Source organism: Salarias fasciatus, unplaced genomic scaffold (genome assembly GCF_902148845.1).
Source record: "Salarias fasciatus unplaced genomic scaffold, fSalaFa1.1, whole genome shotgun sequence".
Classification (NCBI taxonomy): Eukaryota; Metazoa; Chordata; class Actinopteri; order Blenniiformes; family Blenniidae; genus Salarias; species Salarias fasciatus.
The window spans coordinates 2,795,023-2,818,363 of record NW_021941374.1 but is presented as its reverse complement, the minus strand read 5'-3'; the positions used below and the strand labels follow the sequence as shown (position 1 = coordinate 2,818,363).

General features: G+C 42.9%; 1 protein-coding gene across 1 annotated transcript; it reads right to left on the bottom strand.

Annotated features, from left to right (window-relative positions):
- Positions 1-1,365: 1,365 nt before the first annotated feature.
- LOC115385032 (ladderlectin-like) lies at positions 1,366-21,748 on the bottom strand. Its single transcript, XM_030087112.1, has 8 exons — positions 21,722-21,748; positions 3,257-3,317; positions 3,155-3,199; positions 2,761-2,832; positions 2,356-2,447; positions 1,713-1,838; positions 1,527-1,626; positions 1,366-1,436 (listed from the first exon to the last, which is right to left on the bottom strand). Exons 1-8 carry the CDS (start codon positions 21,746-21,748, stop codon positions 1,366-1,368), a joined length of 594 nt encoding a protein of 197 aa, XP_029942972.1.
- Positions 21,749-23,341: the final 1,593 nt, after the last annotated feature.

Genomic DNA, 23,341 nt, shown 5'->3' with positions numbered 1-23,341 from the left:
CTAACCCCTCAATCACTATGCAGAGCTGGACTACATAGTGGACTTTATAGAGTCCTGAATCCGTTGGCAATTCGGACTCGCAGCGTCATACTTTTTCCCTCAGCGCTGATCACGTGACCCCTGGCCAGTACCCAGGGCTGGCCCGGGCTTCACAGGCACCCTAGGCGAGCCCGAGACAAGCGCCCTGTGGGAGGATAGCCGAGGAGCCAAGACTTGTTGTCGAGCGGGGGGGGGGGGGGCGTGCAAGCGATGCCCAGCGATACCAAGCAGTGCCAAGCAGTGCGGTGCGTCGGAGCGCCGCAGAGTGGGACACAGAGCGTCGGGGCGCCCCTTGTACACTCACGGTGCTGCCTAGTTCACCTATGCGGCAACCAGACGCACCAGCTCGCGAAGATGTAATTCCACGACACAAAAAACATTTGTAATATATATTTTTTAAAAATATGCTCTTATTCTTCATTTTACTTTCCTTGTCATCTTTATAATCATCCGCCATTTTGCTGGAGATTCGCAATGCACCATGGGTAACATTGAGCCTTCTATGGACCATCGATGCTCACTACTTTTCGAGATGAATTGTGGGAAATTTCTAGTGCCCTTCTTTTTTGCTATCTGGACATTTGGACACCCCCTACAAATGGCGTCCTCACTATTCCCTATAGGGAATAGTATGGACATTCGGACACAGACTAGGTGTGTACTCACTAGCCTCTCCAGTGCTAACACCAGCTTTGGTGTGCTCGTCTTTAGCCTCTCCAATGCTAACGCCAGCACCAGACTAGGTGTGTACTCACTAGCCTCTCCAATGCGAATGCACTTCCAAGACAATATTTGGTTCAATGAGTTCTGTACCAAGCTTACGGGCCGGGCAAAGGGAGTAGTTGCCTTCTCATTTACCTGAGTCGGCCGCTCAGGTACCGATACGGGCTGAGGAGTGATCACATCAGTAGCTGGCTTTGTAATGGACATAGCCTCCTGTGACACGGAGGTTTTGAATTCACCCTCACTTCCAGCACTATGTGAATGATATTGTTTGACCTGGTGAAGCATTACACCTGAGAGGCTTTGAGGGGATATAAGTTTAGACTGTTTTCAGCATCAGTCATACTCTGTTTGACTCTACAGAAGTGTATCTGCTGCCAGAATCATTCAGCTCAAAAGAAATAAAACACATAGCAAACACTTTTCAGTCTTAAAGAAAGATCACACTTTGTGTCATTTTCTCAAATCTTTATTGTCACAATGATCACAATAACATTTACTTAACATGCGAAGCTACATGCAGATAAGCCATCAGGCAGTAACAGCCAGCACAGTTGATGAGCTGGAACAGAAGAGATAGCTCCCAGCAGTTTAGCATGCATGCTAGCAGTTGGATGGGTTAATGGAGCAGATGAAGCGGTAAGCTGTGCCACAGTTGGTGTTCCCCCAGCCATCTAAAACGTGAAAGACACAAAAACTACATGAGTACATTATTCTGAGCATGGTCCTCTTGGTTCATCAGAGCTGACTCAACAGTGACTTACACAAGTTGCGTAACACCATGCAGGGGTAGCTGCTGGCAGTTGAAGGAGCGTACCAGTTGGTGTAGTAGAGTCCAGTACCGTCAATCCAGATCCACCGATTCTGAGGAACAAAGATCACATCAGTCAGAAAGAGTCCTCTCCACCTCCTGCTGCTGACCTCTACTGGAGCAGGTTGTGGGTTCAAACCTGCAGGTAGAATCCTCCCAGCCAGGCAACGCTCTGACCGGCCCCCTGAGTCAATCTCTGCAGGAAGCTGTACTCTCGGGGGTTGCTGACCGAGGCCAGGTGACCTCCCAGGTTGTAGCAGTAGCTCTGTAGACCAGAGGAAGCATCATGTCAGTGTGTTTAGCTGCAGATGAACAGAAAGCTCCTCTTTTCATGAACTGACTGGAACAGACCCATGATCATCTACCATCACCGTCCAGTGGCATCAGGAAGTTATTCTGGAGGAACACTGAAAGTCCTCCATCAGGTCCTGAGAGTAGACTCTGTTATCACTCCTTATCATTTCTGTTGATATGATCTGACTGGAATCATGTTTTAATGGGGATGCTGACATGCAATTTCTGATTTGTTGCATACAAACTTTACATTTGAAGTCAGGGAGGAAGTTTGATGAAAAATGAAGAAAGACCACCAACAAGCATCACATATTCAATTCCGTGTAATGAGCAAATTAAAGTGATTCTGTAATAACCAGTAAAGCCTCTAGAGGGCGCCGTCAAACAGCCTCCACATATCAACACCCAGCAGCTCCATGGTTTGAAGTAATGCTGAGTTTGTTCCAACAGAGCAGGAAGAGATGTTTACTGAAGAAATGCAGCAGTACCTCAGCGTTGTACCAGGACATGGCTGAGTGGATGAACTTAAAGCAGCGAGAGTTGTAGCTTGACCAGCCATAGGGACAGGAGTTAGAACGAGCTGCAGGAGGACAGAAAGAGTCTGTGACTGAAGCTCTGTGATCTTCTTCTCTTCTCACATGTGAACAACAGTTGTCAGAGACTGAACTCTCCACTCTACACATGACTCCATGTGTATTTGTTGTCTTGTGGATGTCCCTGATGTGTTAACATGGAGAAGAGATGAAAAAGTAGCTCTTACCTTCAGGAGCTGCTGCGTCCAGAGAAACCCATCAGCAGGTTGGTCCACATACATCCAGGAGACACAGGAGTGTGAACATTGGTTCCAGATGACAACATGTGAACAGCTGGAGTGTGTTTGGACTTGTGCTCACCGTTTCTGGAAGCAGGAACCAGGTCTTCTGGAGCCAACGATTCATCTTCACTCTTCACCAGCAGCTCCGCCTCTGAAACACCAACAGCTTCATCAGACTGGAGACACTGACAGTAGAGGTGGAGGTGGCATCACCATGACAACCAGCTGTTTCCCTGCAGCCTTTGAGCCAGGCAGCAGGAAGCAGCTCCCCACAGCTCTACAACAGCCAGAGTACACCTGGATCACTGTGATCAGGTCCAATGGCCCTGATTGAGGATGATGATGAGAATGCTGAATAACTGGGAGCTTCCCACTGGGAAACTGCTCAGAGCTGGAAAGTTCCAGAAGAGAAGCTGGCAGCATTCAACATGATGACACTGATGTTTCTACATGACAAGCAGCAGAAAACTGACCAGGGGCAGCAGCCAGCTCTTCCTGGGCTTCCTTCACTGCTTCTTCTGTGGACAGAAACAAGGAGAGTGGATGTGAGCTAGAAGCAGGTGTGACTGTCTGACTGTCCACATGAGAGCTACCAGCTTCAGTACTGACCCAAAGCTGCTGGCTGCTCAGCTGGAGCTGCAGAGAGAAACACAACACAGAGCATGAGTTCCCCTTCTGGCCCTTCTTCCATGCTGAATGATGGAGCCATGAGCCATGAATCATCTGACCTGCAGAGGCAGCAGCCAGCAGAAGAGAGAGGAGCAGGACTGTCTTCATAGTGAGGATCAGCTGATGATCTGAGGAGACTCAGGAGCTCCAGTCAAAGAGAAGCTGTCAGGTGAAGGTCAGGAGCTGTTCAGGGATCAGCTGAGTGATGCTCTGAAGACAGGAGCTCCTTCTGCTCTTTATATACACAAGCTGAGCCTCAGCAGGCCCGCCCCATGTGGGCACGTGGAGAGAAAAACTCTCTTTTTACACAACTCAGCAGGAAGAGCCTGGAATTTGACCTGATTTTGACTGAGGAAGGAATTAGATCTGATTAATGATAATAAAGTGTTCACAGTCCCCACTCCCTGACTGATAAGGTTTCAGAGGTTTCAAAGGTTCAACATGATTTTTAGCTCTGCTGTTACTGTGAGTGTGTCAGCTGTTTGTTCTGCGATGATGAGACTTTAAGAACAATATAAAAAAGCATATGATATGTTTAATATAACCAATACAACATATTAAATAATATTATAATATTAACAAATACTAAATGTCCATCATCATCATCATCATCATCATCATCATTTAAGCATATATCAATCTGACCTTAATTTCATCTACTCTTCTGGTTGAATAATCCAAATTGAAAATGTGACGTTATGTTACATCCAAATGAAAGACAGTACAATTATTTGGATTTTATTTTATTGCCCAAACAACCAAAATAACTTTTCTATTATGAAACAGATACTTTATCATCTTGTGAACAATGGGTGAGGGGATAGAAAGAGGAGATAGGACAGTTTCTTGTATCTACATACAATTCATATATAAACACAGGGTACATAGGCTACAAGAGGAACAATCATCAATGGCATGTAGCAATACAATGAAATTACAGTAGTACAATGAAATTACATTGAAAGGAGAGAAGGAGCAGAATTGGGAGCCGGTTCCACATGGTAGGATGCTTACACCAGTAAACCCTTACACCCACTGGGTCCAGGTTCCTCGATTAATCAGTGGAGCAGCTGTTTTGAATGAAGCCCAATTAGAATTGCACCCATTGAATCCAGGCTGTCTCAGTGGATCAGCCGCGATTGATGTTCTGTCTGCGATCCCTCAATCACAGCTCTAGTCCACCTAAGACACACCCCTTTTCATCCAGGGTTCTGGTGTTCCCTCTTTTGGGTCTCCCATAGTGGAAAGAGAGAGAGAGAGGGGGAGAGATCATTTTATTTCCATTGAAGTGGACACAGGTTCACAGATTTGTACAATAAATCCGCCACTCATTTTCCCAACATCACCTTACAGAACAGTTACATAATAGAGGAGGGAGAGAGAGAGAGAGAGAGCAGGCGCGACCCCTAACTGTAAGCTGTATTGAATATAAAGGTCTTAAGCCTGGTCTTAAAGCAGAGACTGTGGCCCAATTCCAATTCTATTTTTCATCCCTTCCCCTAGCCCTAGCCCTTAAAGGTATAATACAGGATTTTCTTGAAAAGACGAAGCCAAACGTCTGTTACTCACTTTTTTACAGTTTCATTAAGTCAGACTCGCCATCGGTAAGTACGAGCTCAGAAGCTCACCGGCTACATAAACACTCTGAATGCACATGCGCAAAAGGGAGAAGCTTATTGGGCGCAAGCACTTCGACCCGCCTTACAAAACCAGCTCATCAGAATGATTGACAAACGGACCCACCAATTATTTAGGTGATCCACCCGGAAATCAAAATCCTGTATTATACCTTTAACCCTTCCCCTTGCCCTACCCCTTGAAACGGAGTGTCAAGGGGTAGGGCCTGAAATTCCCCCCTAAGAAATGGGACAACCCTTAAAGATCATCATACGTCATCGGTCGTTGCCCGTGACGTAGTAAAATGACGCTGGTATTGTTTAAAAAGAATTCACGATGCCGTCTCCAGCTGCACTAATCTTCCTTTCCTGGGGAATTGGATTGTTTTTTCTGCTTTTTCTGGGTGCATGCATAAAAGTGTTAATAATAATTCATACAAACAATGCATTTTATTATGCAATTGGCATTACCAGCAACAGTTTTAACTTTTTTTGCTTCAAAATTAATGAAATAGTATAAACATGTAAAAGGATTAAACTGTGTGGAAACATCCACCATCAATATTGCACAATAACCAAAATAAACATTTTTTTCAAACCAGTAGTTCTGTAAAACAAAAAACGGACTCTTATATATTTAAAGGAGCACAGCGCAGTTTGCTTGTTTTATGCGAAACAGCGACCCCTGCAGGCCTTAGGCGTAACTGCAGCTTAGTGAAAAGCTCGTGTCTGTGGCTTGTGCCCATGTACGTGCACAGAAGAGGGGAACTCCTTCCTCGCTCTTTTAGCAGTGCTCCAGTAAAATGTAAGTTTCTCCTGCCTGGTGGGTCTGTGTGGAGCTGTGGCAGTGTGGAAGCCGGTCTGTTCTTACTTTCTGGAAGCTCCATCCTCAGTACTGCTCAGTTGTTGCTGCTAAGCGTCTGGCGGAGTAATGGCGGACAAAGCGAAACTTAGGATTACCAGGCCAGCGTCAGGCTCAGAGCGATTCGAACCCGAATCACTCATATTGCTGTGCCTTCAGTGCGCTGCACAGGAAAATAGGAGCGACTGCGATCTTGCAAAAATAGCTCTTGCTGCCCATCAGGCAAAGGTACAAACGTGTGGGTGTGAATAATTGATAATTTAATATTTAAAACTGCGCTGTGCCCCTTTAACTAACCACAGCAATAATAAAATGTGCAAAAGGGTCCTACACTCCATGGTATAGACAAGGATTCATTATTTGCATCTGGCAAAAAGGCTCAAAAAACGCTCAGTTTTGGCTTCACTCTCTCTGTGGCACTTCTGCTCCTTTGCACTTTCCTCTTTCAAAAAGTGAACCAGGCTGTTGCTCTTCTTCCTCTTCTTATTCTTCTTCCCTGTATAAAAAGTGAAGTCAAATATGAGTGAAAAGTTATGACACATAAGAGGGGTGCAGCTGTTATATGTGAATAAAAGCACAAATAATGTGCTGTTGTAATCTGCTGCCAGGCTGGTTATTTTATTATATTACGTTTTCACAATTGTCTGGTTGACATGCAGCACTGCTGTGAAGGAATTATTCGTTCACAACCCACGTTTCATTCTTCATCAGTCATATGATCCCAGCGATGCTTGTTGATGTTAACGATAGTCCGTGATACCGGCACAATGCTCCGGTAACATTTACTTTACTAGTGGAGCACAAATGGCAGATTTTCGGGTGTCTTATACGCTCAAAACAGAACAGCAGGCTACGGTAATATCAATAAAACGTGTCATGGTCGCGCAGAAATTAAAACAAGTTAATCGTTAACGTTACATGAGCAGATGCACTTAAAGCTAACGAGCTGTCACGTAACATTGCAGTGACCTTAAAGTAGCGTTTTTAGGGACCGAGCCCTCCGGGCATGGTGGGCAAGGTCTCTATTGTTATTCGTTCGTTTGTCGTTCTATATTAGGGACCGAGCCCCGGAGGGCAAGTTCTCTATTGTTATTCGTTCGTTTTTTCTTATTAGGCCCTTTGCCCCTGGCCTGCCAAGGGCGAAGGGCCTATTGTTTCTGCAACACAGACAACGACTAGTCGAGCGCGCAGCGCTCGACCTCAGGCCTTTCACACTCTCAAAACACACAACAATGACAAGTCGAGCGCACAGCGCTCGACCACAGACATAATACAACATGTCCAGACACACACACACCGACATGCACTCACACATACACGCTTACAAACACAAAAACGCACACACAATTTTTCGAGCGCACAGCGCTCGACCAAGGCCTTTCACACACTCAAACGTACAAAAATGACAAGTCCAGTGCGCAGTGCTCGACCTCAGACATAGGCCAACATGTCCAGACACACACACCCCGACATGCACTCATACACACGTGTACAAATACAAAAAACGCACACACACTCTCACACACAAACATGAATTGTCGAGCGCATAGCGCTCGACCACGGGCATGCACACTCTCAAACACCTCACAGGCGCGTCGGGCTTGTCGAGATCTTTCCGAAAATATATAACATGTGGGCGAAATAACGGCGGAAAAAAAAAAAACGCATATTGTTTTTGCAAAAAATATTATTCTTTCTTTCTTTCTTTCTTTCTTCTTCCTCTGTAATATGCGGGCGTTAGCCGACGAAAATGATGGGTATAGTTATTTACTCACAGTCATAGACGTTTTTTCCAAATTAGCGTATGTACGAGCTTTGAGAAAGAAGACCGCAACTGAGGTGGTGTCTGCCTTTGAATCCGTCTTTCACGAGAGCCAGATACCTGAAAAACTACAGACTGATGCGGGAAGAGAATTTTTCAACAAAAGTTTCAAGATTCTAATGAGGAAACACAACATCATACATTTTGCCACAGCCAGTGATCTAAAAGCCTGCGTGGTTGAAAGATTTAACCGAACGTTAAAGACCAGAATGTGGAGATATTTCACTGCTAAGAACACTAGACGATACGTGGAAGTCCTGCCAGACTTAGTAAAAAGCTATAATAACACTTACCACAGCAGTATAAAAATGCACCCGGTTTATGTGACTAAGGGCCTTCGAGTGTTTCACAATCTGTACGCTACGCCTACACCACGAGACAAGAGAGAACAAAAATAAAGGCAGGATTTAAGGAGGGCGATGTTGTCAGAATATCTAAGTTGTGAAGGGCCTTCGATAAAAAATACGAACAGAGATTCACGAACAAAGTATTTACGGTGTCAGAATGCATTCCGCGTACTCCGATGGTATATAAACTCAAAGATTACGACAGCGCAGTGATCGAAGGTTCATTCTATGAGCCGGAGCTGCAGAAAGTGAAAAAAGACTCATTAACATTTTTCAATCATACAATTTTCAAACAGTCTGTTAGATATTACATTTTACTACAAACAGATATGTCAGGGTGTCTGTAGCACTTTAGATGGTTATATGACCTTTTTAAAGCTCTCCAGAGGTGAACCTAAAAATTATGATCTAAAAAAGAAACTCAGGTTTCATCTTAACATAGAAAGCAAATAATCAAAAGTGTTACTATTTGTGACCTGAAGATAACCAAATGTGCTCCTAACTTGAAATTTTAAGTTACTGCTCTCAAAACGTTGAAACATGTAGTGTCCTCTGTGATAAGCATCGTGCAATTCTCTGATATTTCCCAGTTAACGTGATCACTGGAAAACCTTTACATCCACCCAAGTTCTAATATATAGATATAAAAAAAACTCAAAAGGAGGTAAGGTTTTTAAATAGTGTATAAAATACAAAAAGTATGAATGAATAGTAAAATCATTCAAAGACAGAGTCTCATTCTAAAATATTCAAAATAAAGCCACACAAACTTAATCAGGAAGCGTAGACACGCGCTTGAATAAAAAACAGAATAACTGGTTGATAATTTTTATAAACTCAAATTCAATTTTCTGTATAAGAGACAATAATGATGTTGTCGATGTACGCCAAACAAAACCGAGTCAGCAGGTAATGTCAGCTTTGAAAGCTGCTGTCTCACAGCTGCAGCGTAGACAGTTGGACTGTCCAAAAAAAAACAACCCATCGTTAATCATGTAAAACGATATTGTTGGTCACAGAAGATGAAACTAAACAAATGCTGTGTATTCTTGTGTACAGCAGAACACAAATCCACAACTGTGTACCATTTCACTCTGGCTGCTATTGATACTAAAATAGCATTAACATCCTGGTACAACCGGAGTTAAAGGAATGACGCTGACATTTATTTTTCTTCTCAGATCCTGTGCAAATCTGTACTTCTTTGTTCCTGGTTTCAAAATGGGATTTATTGATGTGTTGTTTGGAGACACACATGGCACTCCTTGTTTCAGCAATGATTGAACCACTGGTCTAACCCCATTTCTTTTTTTTTCCATTGAAAAGGAATACTGTTTAACACAAACAGGATATTTCACGTAGTTAATTTGTGCTTGATAAGGTTCCACAGCCAGCAATCCTACATGATTTGCAAATACAGATTTTCTTCTCCTTTCTAACAAATCCACAGAAACATTACCAAAGAACAAAATATGACAACCCCTTGTAAGAGCAGCATTTATATAAGAACAAAGAAAGAACGAAATAAAGTGCTTAGTTTAGGAAACAAATATAAACATCAGCTTTACATACCTTTTCCTTTTGCTCCTGTAGCAATTTCTTTTCTGAACAGTCTCAACCAGCTGCACAAGAAACAGAATATCAGCTCAATATACATTTTCTCACTCTTTTTCTACTTTGACAGACAGTAATGCGCGCAGCTTTACACACTCCGTGCTGCAGTTTGCGCTGCTGTTTTAGGTGGTGTAAAGATTTGTTGTGCTTCCACTCTTGCCTGTATCTTGTTTATAGCACTCCCTACATGTATCGTGACTTTGTTGCTCGTCTGATACTTTAAAACTGAACCATCTTTGAATTACTGAGCCACTGTTTTTGTCTTTTACTGAATGGGATTTTTATTGGGGTGTTGTTTGGAGACACACATGGCACAATGACTCCTCGTTTCAGCAGTGATTGAACCACTGGTCTGACCCCATTTCTTTTTCCATTTGATCAGGGCTTCTGTTTTAACATAACAGGATATTTTGCATAGTTAATTGTTGCTTGAGAAGGTTCCATACCCAGCAGTCCTACATGATTTGCGTGCTGTGTCCACTTTTTAGATGGAACAGACACAAACTGACGGAGGTTGTAACAACACATCCAGCTGAATGAACTTCTGCTTTCATTGTATCTTGCAGGATTTTAATGAAAAAAAATGCGAAGTGTCCTCATCATACGACCAAACAATAAAATTTTAGTTGCTATCTTCATCATCTGGTTGTCTATGGAGAAACTGGTAACAGATGTCAAGCTGGGACACCAGAAATGCTGACAGTTTGAACAGTGTCATTACTTCATGGACAGTATATCTCCTGCTGACGAATACAAGAGAAAAAATGCACCTACATTTATGAGAAACTTTTTTTGGTTTCCCTTTAATGTTTAAACAAATCTTTGGTATTTTCTATCGATGTATCTGAAACTTGTGCCTGAATAGCCATCATTAGTATTATTATTTGATCACTGTCAGCGTCCCAATACTGTCGGCCTCTTCATTGTGTAGAAGTTTTTCTCCACAGAAAGGAAACTGCTCTCTGTTCTGGTGTAATGTTTGTCTTTGGTACTTGTTGAGTTTTGGTCTTGATTCAACACTTGTGGCACTCCAGTGGGTCAAGCTACTTTAGCTTCATCTCTTATTTTTTTTCCTTTGCTCAAAGTCTCTGATAATGGCATGTATCATTGAGGTTTCTTCCCCCTTGCCAGTTTTTGATCATTAGTATTATTATAATAACGTCGGCCCCTAAATCGTCGTTGATTTGGTCTCATCCTGTCTCGGCCTCATCCTCTGAAGCCTGGTAGTGTTGATACAAACGGTCTATACTCTCCCAGAGTTGTGTATTGTACAGCATGAATCTTAGCTTCTTTTTTTTTTTTTTTGATTTGCAAACAATCTAGTTGCATCTAATTCTCTCGTCCTTTTTAGTAAATCCACAGGACTCAATGAAAACACGTCTGGGGCTGCTAATTCTTTAAAGTATCAGCATCCTGTGTTCCCAGTCCATTAATGATCATTGACACAAAGAAAGGTTCAGCTTTATGTGACAATTTTAATTGTACCATTTCTTTCCAACATTTAAGAAATCTTTCTGCATATTCAGACACCTGTTCATCAGTCCGTTCTTACAGTGAAGTACCCGTGTTATCACATCTGCTAAAGTAAGAAGCTTTTCCATAACTTTGTCATGTATCATTCACCATGAAGTCCACTCATTTGAGAACAGGAATTCCAGAGTACAGCATGATTCCACAGTTCAGCATGATCTATTTGCACAGGGGGGTTATATTGACTCCGTCGTAAGAATAAAGATTGCTTCACTGAGGAGCAGAAAATGGTTGTCGTACAGGCCTGCAAGAATGCCCCGGAATACAACTGGCCCCAAAAAACAGCATAAAAATGGGTCGATACTCAGATGCTTTAAAGAACATTCTGTGAGAAGACACGGAACGAGGGAATCTAATCTAAAATGGTGGTCTTATTTCTTTCATTCGCTTGTCAACTTCTCTGATTGATCTGACCATACTAAATACACATCGGGAAAACTCTGTGGAAAACCACAAAAGTGTCACTTGACACAAACAAATGGCTTTAGCACCTCTGCATGGTGAGGCTATAAGGCCTTATTTGTACTCACTTCCAGAATTAGCACCTGTAGCGAGAGAGAGACAGATAGGATATTATATGTCAAGCCGAAAGATTTATGGCCCCCCAATAAACCCCTCCCCTCGCCATTTGTCCACCATTTGTCCAGCGTATGTCCACTGCACATTTGTCTCTTCCCCCCCCCCCCCCCACTTCCTTCCGTCTGAGGTCTTTTGAAGTTTTTACGACGGGTTAGGTGTTGACACATCTGAAGGGATGAGAATAATAATAATAATAATAATGAATTTTATTTGTCATGCACTTTACATTTGTAAAACAAATCTCAAAGTGCTAAAGAAGAGAAGGAGCCAGACAGACGGTTAGAGGGGGGTGAATTTATATTGTACTTAGAGATGGCGGAGAAACGTGTCATGAAGAGGTTATATTACAAGCCGAGTCATCCTGGTAGTTTCGGTGGGGTAGAGCGGCTTCATAAAGCGGTTCAAGATGAGACGGGAAAGAAAGTCAGGGTGGAAGATGTGAAAGACTTTTTATCATCTCAAGACTCCTATACTCTGCATAAACCGGCGAGGGTACATTTTCCAAGGAACAGAGTTTTTGTTACAAGGCCTCTCAAACAATTTCAGGCAGACCTTTGCGATATGCGCGCATTAGCGGATGAAAATGATGGGTATAGTTATTTACTCACGGTCATCGATGTGTTTTCGAAATTAGCGTACGTGCGAGCTTTGAGAAAGAAGACCGCGGCTGAGGTGGTGTCTGCCTTTGAATCCGTCTTTCGCGAGAGAAAGACGCCTGAAAAACTACAGACTGATGCAGGAAGAGAATTTTTCAACAAAAGTTTCAAGATTCTGATGAGGAAACACAACATCATACATTTTGCCACAGCCAGTGATCTAAAAGCCTGCGTGGTTGAAAGATTTAACCGAACGTTAAAGACTAGAATTTCACTGCTAAGAACACTAGACGGTACGTGGAAGTCCTACCAGACTTAGTAAAAAGCTATAACAACACTCACCACAGCAGTATAAAAATGCGCCCGGTTGATGTGAGTAAGGGCCTTCAAGTGTTTCACAATTTGTACGGTACGCCTACACCATGAGACAAGAGAAAACAAAAAGTAAAGGGAGGATTTGAGGTGGGCGATGTTGTCAGAATATCCAAGTTGCGAGGGGCCTTCTCTGATATTCTCTGATATTTCCCAGTTAACGTGATCACTGGAAAACCTTCACATCCACCCAAGTTCTAATATATAGATCTGAAAATACAACTCAAAAGGAAGGAAGGTTTTTAAAAAAGTGTATAAAATACAAGAAAAGGTATAAATGAATAGTAAAATCATTCAAAGACAGAGTCTCATTCTAAATATTAAAAATAAAGCCACACAAACTTAATCAGGAAGCGTAGACACGCGCTTGAATAAAAAACAGAATAACTGGTTGATAATTTTCACAAACTCAAATTCAATTTTCTGTTTAAGAGACAATAATGATGATGTTGTCGATGTACGCCAAACAAAACCGAGTCAGCAGGTAATGTCAGCTTTGAAAGCTGCTGTCTCACAGCTGCAGCGTAGACGGTTGGACTGTCTGAAAAAAACAAACAACGTTAATCTTGTAAAGCGATAATGTTGGTCACAGAAGGTGAAACTAAACAAATCCAATGTATTCCTGTGTACAGCAGAACACAAATACACAACGGTGTACCATTTCGCTCTGGCTGCTATTGATACTAAGATAGCATTAACATCTGGTACAACCGGAGTTAAAGGAATGACGCTGAAATTTATTTATTTTTCCTCGGATCCTGTGCAAATCTGTACTTCTTTGTTCCTGGTTTCAAAAATGGGGTTTATCGGTGTGGTGTTTGGAGACAGACATGACACTCCTCGTTTCAGCATTGTTTGAACCACTGGTCTGATCCCCAGTTCTTTTTCCGTTGATAAGAGATACTGTTTAACACAAACAGGATATTTCACATAGTTAATTGTTGCTTGATAAGGTTCCACAGCCAGCAATCCGACATGATTTGCAAATACAGATTTTCTTCTCCTTTCTAACAAATCCACAGAAACATTACCAAAGAACAAAATATGACAACCCCTTGTAAGAGCAGCATTATATAAGAACAAAGAAAGAACAAAATAAAGTGCTTAGTTTAAGAAACAAATACAATCATCAGCTTTACATACCTTTTCCTGTAGCAATTTCTTTTCTGAACAGTCTCAACCAGCTGCACAAGAAACAGAATTTCAACTCAATATACATTTTCTCACTCTTTTTCTACTCTGACAGACAGTAATCACTCCGTACTGCAGTTTGCTCCACTGTTTTAGGTGGTGTAAAGATTTGTTGTGCGTCAACTCTTGCCTGTATCTTGTTGATAGCACTCCCTACATATAACGTGACTCTGTTGCTCGTCTGATACTTTAAAACTGAACCATCTCTGAATTACTGAGCCACTGTTTTTTTTTTCTTTTACTGAATGGGGTTTTTATTGGGGTGTTGTTTGGGACACACAATGACTCCTCGTTTCAGCATTGATTGAACCACTGGTCTGACCCCATTTCTTTTTCCTCTGATCAGGGATACTGTTTTAACAAACAGGATATTCCGCATAGTTAATTGTTGCTTGATAAGGTTCCATATCCAGCAGTCTTACATGATTTGCGTGCCGTGTCCATAATTGAGATGGAGCAGACGCTCAAACTGACGGAGGTTGTAACAACACATCCAACTGAATGAACTTCTGCTTTCGTTGTATCTTGCAGGATTTTAATGAAAAAAAATGCGAAGTGTCCTCATCATACGACCAAACAATAACATTTTAGTTGCTATCTTCATCATCTGGTTGTCTATGGAGAAACTGGTAACAGATGTCAAGCTGGGACACCAGAAATGCTGACAGTTTGAACAGTGTCATTACTTCATGGACAGTATATCTCCTGCTGACGAATACAAGAGAAAAAATACACCTACATTTATGAGAAACTTTTTTTGGTTTCCCTTTAATGTTTAAACAAATATTTGGTATTTTCTACCGGTGTATCTGAAACTTGTGCCTGAATAACCATCATTATTATTATTATTTGATCACTGTCAGCGTCCCAATACTGTCGGCCTCTTCATTGTGTAGAAGTTTTTCTCCACAGAAAGGAAACTGCTCTCTGTTCTGGTGTAATGTTTGTCTTTGGTACTTGTTGAGTTTTGGTCTTGATTCAACACTTGTGGCACTCCAGTGGGTCAAGCTACTTTAGCTTCATCTCTTATTTTTTTTCCTTTGCTCAAAGTCTCTGATAATGGCATGTATCATTAAGGTTTCTTCCCCCTTGCCAGTTTTTGATCATTAGTATTATTATAATAACGTCGGCCCCTAAATCGTCGTTGATTTGGTCTCATCCTGTCTCGGCCTCATCCTCTGAAGCCTGGTAGTGTTGATACAAACGGTCTATACTCTCCCAGAGTTGTGTATTGTACAGCATGAATCTTAGCTTCTTTTTTTTTTTTTTGATTTGCAAACAATCCAGTTGCATCTAATTCTCTCGTCCTTTTTAGTAATTCCACAGGACTCAATGAAAACACGTCTGGGGCTGCTAATTCTTTAAAGTATCAGCATCCTGTGTTCCCAGTCCATTAATGATCATTGACACAAAGAAAGGTTCAGCTTTATGTGACAATTTTAATTTTACCATTTCTTTCCAACATTTAAGAAATCTTTCTGCATATTCAGACACCTGTTCATCAGTCCGTTCTTACAGTGAAGTACCCGTGTTATCACATCTGCTAAAGTAAGAAGCTTTTCCATAACTTTGTCATGTATCATTCACCATGAAGTCCACTCATTTGAGAACAGGAATTCCAGAGTACAGCATGATTCCACAGTTCAGCATGATCTATTTGCACAGGGGGGTTATATTGACTCCGTCGTAAGAATAAAGATTGCTTCACTGAGGAGCAGAAAATGGTTGTCGTACAGGCCTGCAAGAATGCCCCGGAATACAACTGGCCCCAAAAAACAGCATAAAAATGGGTCGATACTCAGATGCTTTAAAGAACATTCTGTGAGAAGACACGGAACGAGGGAATCTAATCTAAAATGGTGGTCTTATTTCTTTCATTCGCTTGTCAACTTCTCTGATTGATCTGACCATACTAAATACACATCGGGAAAACTCTGTGGAAAACCACAAAAGTGTCACTTGACACAAACAAATGGCTTTAGCACCTCTGCATGGTGAGGCTATAAGGCCTTATTTGTACTCACTTCCAGAATCAGCACCTGTAGCGAGAGAGAGACAGATAGGATATTATATGTCAAGCCGAAAGATTTATGGCCCCCCAATAAACCCCTCCCCTCGCCATTTGTCCACCATTTGTCCAGCGTATGTCCACTGCACATTTGTCTCCCCCCCCCCTCCCACTTCCTTCCGTCTGAGGTCTTTTGAAGTTTTTACGACGGGTTAGGTGTTGACACATCTGAAGGGATGAGAATAATAATAATAATAATAATGAATTTTATTTGTCATGCACTTTACATTTGTAAAACAAATCTCAAAGTGCTAAAGAAGAGAAGGAGCCAGACAGACGGTTAGAGGGGGGTGAATTTATATTGTACTTAGAGATGGCGGAGAAACGTGTCATGAAGAGGTTATATTACAAGCCGAGTCATCCTGGTAGTTTCGGTGGGGTAGAGCGGCTTCATAAAGCGGTTCAAGATGAGACAGCCTCACCATGCAGACGTGCTAAAGCCATTTGTTTGCGTCATTTGACGCTTTTGTGGTTTTCCACAGAGTTTTTTCCCAATGTGTATTTAGTCCGGTCAGCTCAATCAGACAAGTTGACAAACGGATGAAAGAAATAAGTTAGATTAGATTCCCTCGTTCCGTGTCTTCTCACAGAATGTTCTTTAAAGCTTCTGAGTATCGACCCGTTTTGCTGTTTTTTGGGGTCAGTTGTATTCCGGGGCATTCTTGCAGGCCTGTACTACAGCCATTTCCTGCTCCTTAGTGAAGCAATCTTTATTCTTACGATGGAGTCAGTAACCCCCCTGTGCAAATAGATCATGCTGAAAAACTACTCTGGAATTCCTGTTCTCAAATGAGTGGACTTTATGGTGAATGATACATGACAAAGTTATGGAAAAGCTTCTTACTTTAGCAGATGTGATAACACGAGTACTTCACTGTAAGAAACGGACTGATGAACAGGTGTCTGAATATGCAGAAAGATTTCTTAAATGCTGGAAAGAAATGGTAAAATTAAAAGTGTCGCATAAAGCTGAACCTTTCTTTGTGTCAATGATCATTAATGGACTGGGAACACAGGATGCTGATACTTTAAAGAATTAGCAGCCCCAGACGTGTTTTCATTGAGTCCTGTGGAATTACTAAAAAGGACTAGAGAATTAGATGCAACTGGATTGTTTGCAAATCAGAAAAAAAAAAGAAAAAGCTAAGATTCATGCTGTACAATACACAACTCTGGGAGAGTATAGACCGTTTGTATCAACACTACCAGGCTTCAGAGGATGAGGACGAGACAGGATGAGACCAAATCAACGACGATTTAGGGGCCAACGTTATTATAATAATACTAATGATCAAACACTGGCAAGGGTGAAGAAACCTCAATGATACATGCCATTATCAGAGACTGTGAGCAAAGGAAAAGAAAAAGAGATGAAGCTAAGTAGCTAGACCCACTGGAGTGCCACAAGTGTTGAATCGAGGCCAAAACTCAACAAGTACCAAAGACAAACATTACACCATTTCTGTGGAGAAAAACTTCTACACAATGAAGAGGCCGACAGAACTGGGACGCTGACGGTGATCAAATAATAATAATGATGGTTATTCAGGCACAAGTTTCAGATACACCGGTAGAAATACCAAAGATTTGTTTAAACATTAAAGGGAAACCAAAAAAGTTTCTCGGAAATGTAGGTGCATTTCTCTCTTGTACTCGTCAGCAGGAGATATACTGTCCATGAAGTAATGACACTGTTCAAACTGTCAGCATTTCTGGTGTCCCACCAAGAGAACCGCTGTCAAAACTGTTACCGGTCGAGAGAGATGGCTGGAAATTTCAACATGTGTTTGTGATTTAGAAATGTTTTCATTTTTAGGAAAAAAATATGCTATCAAAATTAAGATTATATAGCGTTTGTGCTCCAGAGTGAGTAACAGTAAAACATTCCAAACATACATCAGACGGTAGGACAGTATTTCACTGTTTGGCAGAAAGCAGCCTCTGTTTTTCTAAATGTTGATGTGGTGACTTGACTGTTCACAATAGAGGGAATCAGAACATTAGCATCCTGTCAAGCAGACCAGTAGATAAACCATTCTCGGACAGAGTAGAAAGTCCACAAATACTGTTTGTCTCTCTCCAGAGGGACTGATGTTATTATTAAAAGATGTGCACGGAAACATTGAACCATTCATCTGTGCAGTTACAAATGATCATTGGGTCAGCGACTAAAAATGCTTGACATTTGTTAGCAGTTTCTTCATAGACAACCAGAGGATGAAAGAGAGGAGAGGAGGAAAGGTGAGCCCGTCTTCCTATCGCAAAGGTCTGCCTGAAACTGTTCTTTTAGAGGTCTTGTAACAAAAACTCTGTTCCTTGGAAAATGTACCCTGGCCGGTTTATGCAGAGTACAGGTGTCTTGAGATGATAAAATCTTTCACATCTTCCACCCTGACTTTCTTCATGGCACGCTTTTCTCAGTACAATATAAATTCACCCCCTCTATCCGTCTGTCTTGCTCCTACTCATCTCCTCAACACCTAACCCATCGTAAAAACTTCAAAGTGCAGTTGCAAATGATGACGGGGACTAAAATGCTTGACATTTGTTACCAGTTTCTTCACAGACAACTAGATGATGAAGATAGCAACTAAAATGTTATTGTTTGGTCGTATGATGAGGACACTTTGCTTTTTTTTTCATTAAAATCCTGCAAAATACAATGAAAGCAGAGGTTCATTCAGCTGGATGTGTTGTTACAACCTCCGTCAGTTTGAGCGTCTGTTCCATCTAAATTATGGACGCAGCACGCAGATCATGTAGGACTGCTGGGTATGGAACCTTATCAAGCAACAATTAACTATGCAGAATATCCTGTTTGTTGAAACAGTATCCCTGATCAAATGGAAAAAGAAATGGTGATCAGACCAGTGGTTCAAACAATGCTGAAACGAGGAGTGTCATGTCTGTCTCCAAACACCACACCAATAAACCCCATTTTTGAAACCAGGAACAAAGAAGTACAGATTTGCACAGGAAAAATAAATAAATTTCAGCGTCACTCCTTTAACTGCGGTTGTACCAGATGTTAATGCTATCTTAGTATCAGTAGCAGCCAGAGTGAAATGGTACACAGTTGTGTATTTGTGTTCTGCTGTACACAGGAATACATTGGATTTGTTTAGTTTCACCTTCTGTGACCAACAATATCGCTTTACAAGATTAACGTTGTTTGTTTTTTTCAGACAGTCCAACCGTCTACGCTGCAGCTGTGAGACAGCAGCTTTCAAAGCTGACATTACCTGCTGACTCGGTTTTGTTTGGTGTACATCGACAACATCATTATTGTCTCTTATACAGAAAATTGAATTTGAGTTTGTGAAAATTATCAACCAGTTATTCTGTTTTTTATTCAAGCGTGTGTCTACGCTTCCTGATTAAGTTTGTGTGGCTTTATTTTGAATATTTAGAATGAGACTCTGTCTTTGAATGATTTTACTATTCATTTATACCTTTTCTTGTATTGTATACACTTTTTTAAAAACCTTCCTTCCTTTTGAGTTGTATTTTCAGATCTATATATTAGAACTTGGGTGGATGTGAAGGTTTTACAGTGATCACGTTAACTGGGAAATATCAGAGAATATCAGAGAAGGCCCCTCGCAACTTGGATATTCTGACAACATCGCCCACCTCAAATCCTACCTTAAATTTTTGTTTTCTCGTGGTGTAGGTGTACCGTACAAATTGTGAAACACTTGAAGGCCCTTAGTCACATCAACCGGGCGCATTTTTATACTGCTGTGGTGAGTGTTATTATAGCTTTTTACTAAGTCTGGTAGGACTTCCACGTACCGTCTAGTGTTCTTAGCAGTGAAATATCTCCACATTCTGGTCTTTAACGTTTGGTTAAATCTTTCAACCACGCTCAAAGGTGAGCCCGTCTTCCTATCGCATAGGTCTGCCTGAAATTGTTTGAGAGGTCTTGTAACAAAAACTCTGTTCCTTGGAAAATGTACCTGAGCCGGTTTATGCAGAGTATAGGAGTCTTGAGATGATAAAAAGTCTTTCACATCTTCCACCCTGACTTTCTTTCCCGTCTCATCTTGAACCGCTTTATGAAGCCGCTCTACCCCACCGAAACTACCAGGATGACTCGGCTTGTAATATAACCTCTTCATGACACATTTCTCCGCCATCTCTAAGTACAATATAAATTCACCCCCCTCTAACCGTCTGTCTGGCTCCTTCTCATCCCTTCAGATGTGTCAACACCTAACCCGTCGTAAAAACTTCAAAAGACCTCAGACGGAGGAAGTGGGGGGGGGGGGGGGGGGACAAATGCGCAGTGGACATACGCTGGACAAATGGTGGACAAATGGCGAGGGGAGGGGTTTATTGGGGGGCCATAAATCTTTCGGCTTGACATATAATATCATATCTGTCTCTCTAGCGAGCTTCAAACACTCACAGCCAGACCGAGCGTCTCTACATGCCTGATGTGCTTTTCTCCTCCAGAGAATCATCGTCAGCATCCAAGTTCCTTCAGCTTCCTGAAATCAGACACACAATACGCGTCTCTGCTTTCTTCACCTGGACAGGATGCCACACTGTCAAATGACTTCCTCAGATCAGAACACACAAACACACACACACACACACACACACACACATACACACACACACACACACCCTGCCGCCCCCCCCCCCCCCCCCCCCCCTTCCATGATGACTCAGTGGAGGTGGGGGAAAGGAGAAAAAAAAAAAAACGCTTAAGTCCTGTGGGCCCTCCTCTCGCCCTCCCTATAGAAGGGGCTCTATTCATACGCGTCGTTAAATACATCCAGCCCATGTTGGGTCACTCCAATAAAAAAATACAGAGTTTGGAAGAAAAAAAAAAATGGTTCAGGAAAGAATTCACATACCAATCATCCGGGACACACCGATCATGGTGTACGAAAAGACGCCGATAATCCCGAATGCGCTGAAGAAGTATGTGATGCATCTGCTTCGGACCCAGCTCCGTCCATCTGAATCGTTGAAGGAAGAATGGCCGCTGAAACCATACGGACGGCGTGGTGCATGGGGCTATGTGTTCAAATATACGACGGGGGAGCTTTGCCTCTCTCAGCGAGGTGAGGGTGAAAAGCAGGGAGCTGTACCTTCTATAGCAATGCTGAACTCCAACGACTGGGGTGTACTGTATCACATGATTGTTCGACATTTTCGGGCAAACCCTGATGAAGGTGGCGCGAGGCCCATCGATCCAACGCTGACACCAGTTCAACCTCTGAAGCGTGAGTCCGTGGAGGGTGATGCACAAACAGGGTCTCCTTCTTGGAAAAAAAAAGTGCTTTACAGCATTGCGTGGCAGTCCAGAGCGGGTGTTTCAGGCACTATGTGCTTTCGCGCCTGCATTTGTTGCTACGAAGGGAAAAAAGGCTCGGAGGAGTTTTTTTTTGGAGACCTTTAATACCAGCTGCGGAGTATTCCAGACATTGCTAAATGTCCCGCTGGTCGCATGGAAGGAAAGGTTTGGAGGACCGAACGATAAAATCGGCTCACTTTTTCGCAGCTGCTGCTACTGGAAAGACCTTCTAGCGGTTAAAAAAAACCTGTTTCCTTCGGCCTCCATTCAATCCTCCAGCTTTTAGTTCACCACGTCCACGATCCTACCACTTTTTCTGCTTGACCCCACCCCTCGGACCTTCCTGCCACCTGCACACATTATGAAGACTGCGATCGATCATTCCACATCAAGAAGATATGGAGAACATCAGGAGTATCCGTAGAACCAGCTCTCGCGTCCTCATCGATCCGCTGTGGAGCAGAACTCCGTTGATGGAGTACTCGATCAACATGTTCGCGGATGAATCGTCGAATTTGATCTCACCCGCTTCCCCGCACCTTGACTCTCAGCCGGGTCCCTCTCGATCACTGTACACCATTCCCGAGACCTGTGACCCGGATCCAGGGTCCCTGGGAGATGATGAGGATCGAAGCATCGAAGCAGGGAGGTGAGCGCTGACGGTGGAGACCTTCAACTGGATGAATCCCAACTCCCCGACTCTGAGGATTTTGTGGAGCCTGAACCAGCGTCTTCGCCTCCTGACACTCCAGAGGTTGAGGAATCCGAGGATGAGCTGGACGGGTGGATGCCCTCAGCCATCATCAAAACCGTCAAAACAGCGGTCGTCCATCTGCTGGACATTGTGACTCACAAGTACCGGGAAGAGCTTTGCTACGGATGTCAGATCAAACATCCGAATGAGAAACAGCATCCTTGTCTACAGCCGGTTGATGAGTATTTCTACCAAACCCACTTTCGCCGTCTGATGGAAAAACTGTGTACGAACCGTTTCATTCCCGCTATTCAACGTTTGTTACTCATGCGCAACATTAAAATCGACGATATGCGAGTCAAGACTGTGGCAGAGACTTTGCTGAGAGAGATGAGATCCAAAGAAAAGTTTGTGGAAACTTTTGCAGATGTTTATGACAATCTGATCGGGTTGGATGTTGTGAAAATTGGTGAGCTTGGAATTGTGAAAGAATGCTGGAATGAGAACTGAGGCAGGCCTGGAGCTGTCCTGATGTGTTCAGTATTTTTCTTTTCCATCTAATCTTGTTTTTAGTTTTGCATGTCATCATTTCTTTGTCGCTGGGCATACTACTCTTAATTTTAAAGAAACTTTAAAGGGACTTAAGGCAACTTTTCAAAATTTACCTCAGTGCTGCCGCGATAGGTGCTGCGGGGAACTGCAGCCACCAGCCAAGACAGCACGGAAGCGCGCACAAACATTTTACAGAATGTCCGTCTTCACAGCGCTGCACCAGGGATGCTCCTGCTGTTTACTACGTCGCGGATTACTGCAGGACCACAGTGCATATTATGTGATTTTTGTAAGCATCCATTTTCACTCCCAAATGCAGCTGAAGTTCCCTCCATGAATCAAACACATATCCAATATTTATTCGGGTGCCTGCCCGGCTTCGGTCATGTTTTTATTTTTTATTTTTTTGACTAACAAGATAACGCTGGTAATAGGGCTGCGTTAAACGATTACTTTTGTAATCGATTAATCTAGGAAATAGTTCTTCGATGCATTGATTAATCTAACGATTCATTTTTAAATCTGTCGCGGAGCTCCTCTCCGCCTCCGTGGTTATGCGGCGGGTCCCTGCGCGCTCTGCGGCCGGCACGGAGCGCGTCTCCGCCCGGGAGCAGAGATCCGGAGCTCTCCCGTCAGCCTCCGTGGGGCAGCTCCACTCGGCCCGTGGAAGCCGCCGCCTGCTTCAGGCGCCTCCGTGGAGCAAGCCGCGGCGCGGCAGCTCCGGATCTCCGCTCCCGGGCGGAGACGCGCTCTGTGCCGGCCGCGGAGCGGCGGGGACCCGCCGCATAACCACGGAGGCGCGTGAAGCAGGCCGCGGCTGCTGGAGCTCTCCCGTCGCCG

Excerpts from the sequence above, each read along its gene's own strand:
- LOC115385032 (XM_030087112.1), bottom strand. The coding sequence starts at position 21,748 with ATGTTGATCGAGTACTCCATCAACGGA. Across the intron at positions 3,200-3,256 it reads TGGTAGCTCTCATGTGGACA|AAGAAGCAGTGAAGGAAGCC; the intron begins GTCAGACAGTCA and ends TTCTGTCCACAG. Across the intron at positions 2,833-3,154 it reads AGAGCTGGCTGCTGCCCCTG|AGGCGGAGCTGCTGGTGAAG; the intron begins GTCAGTTTTCTG and ends TTGGTGTTTCAG.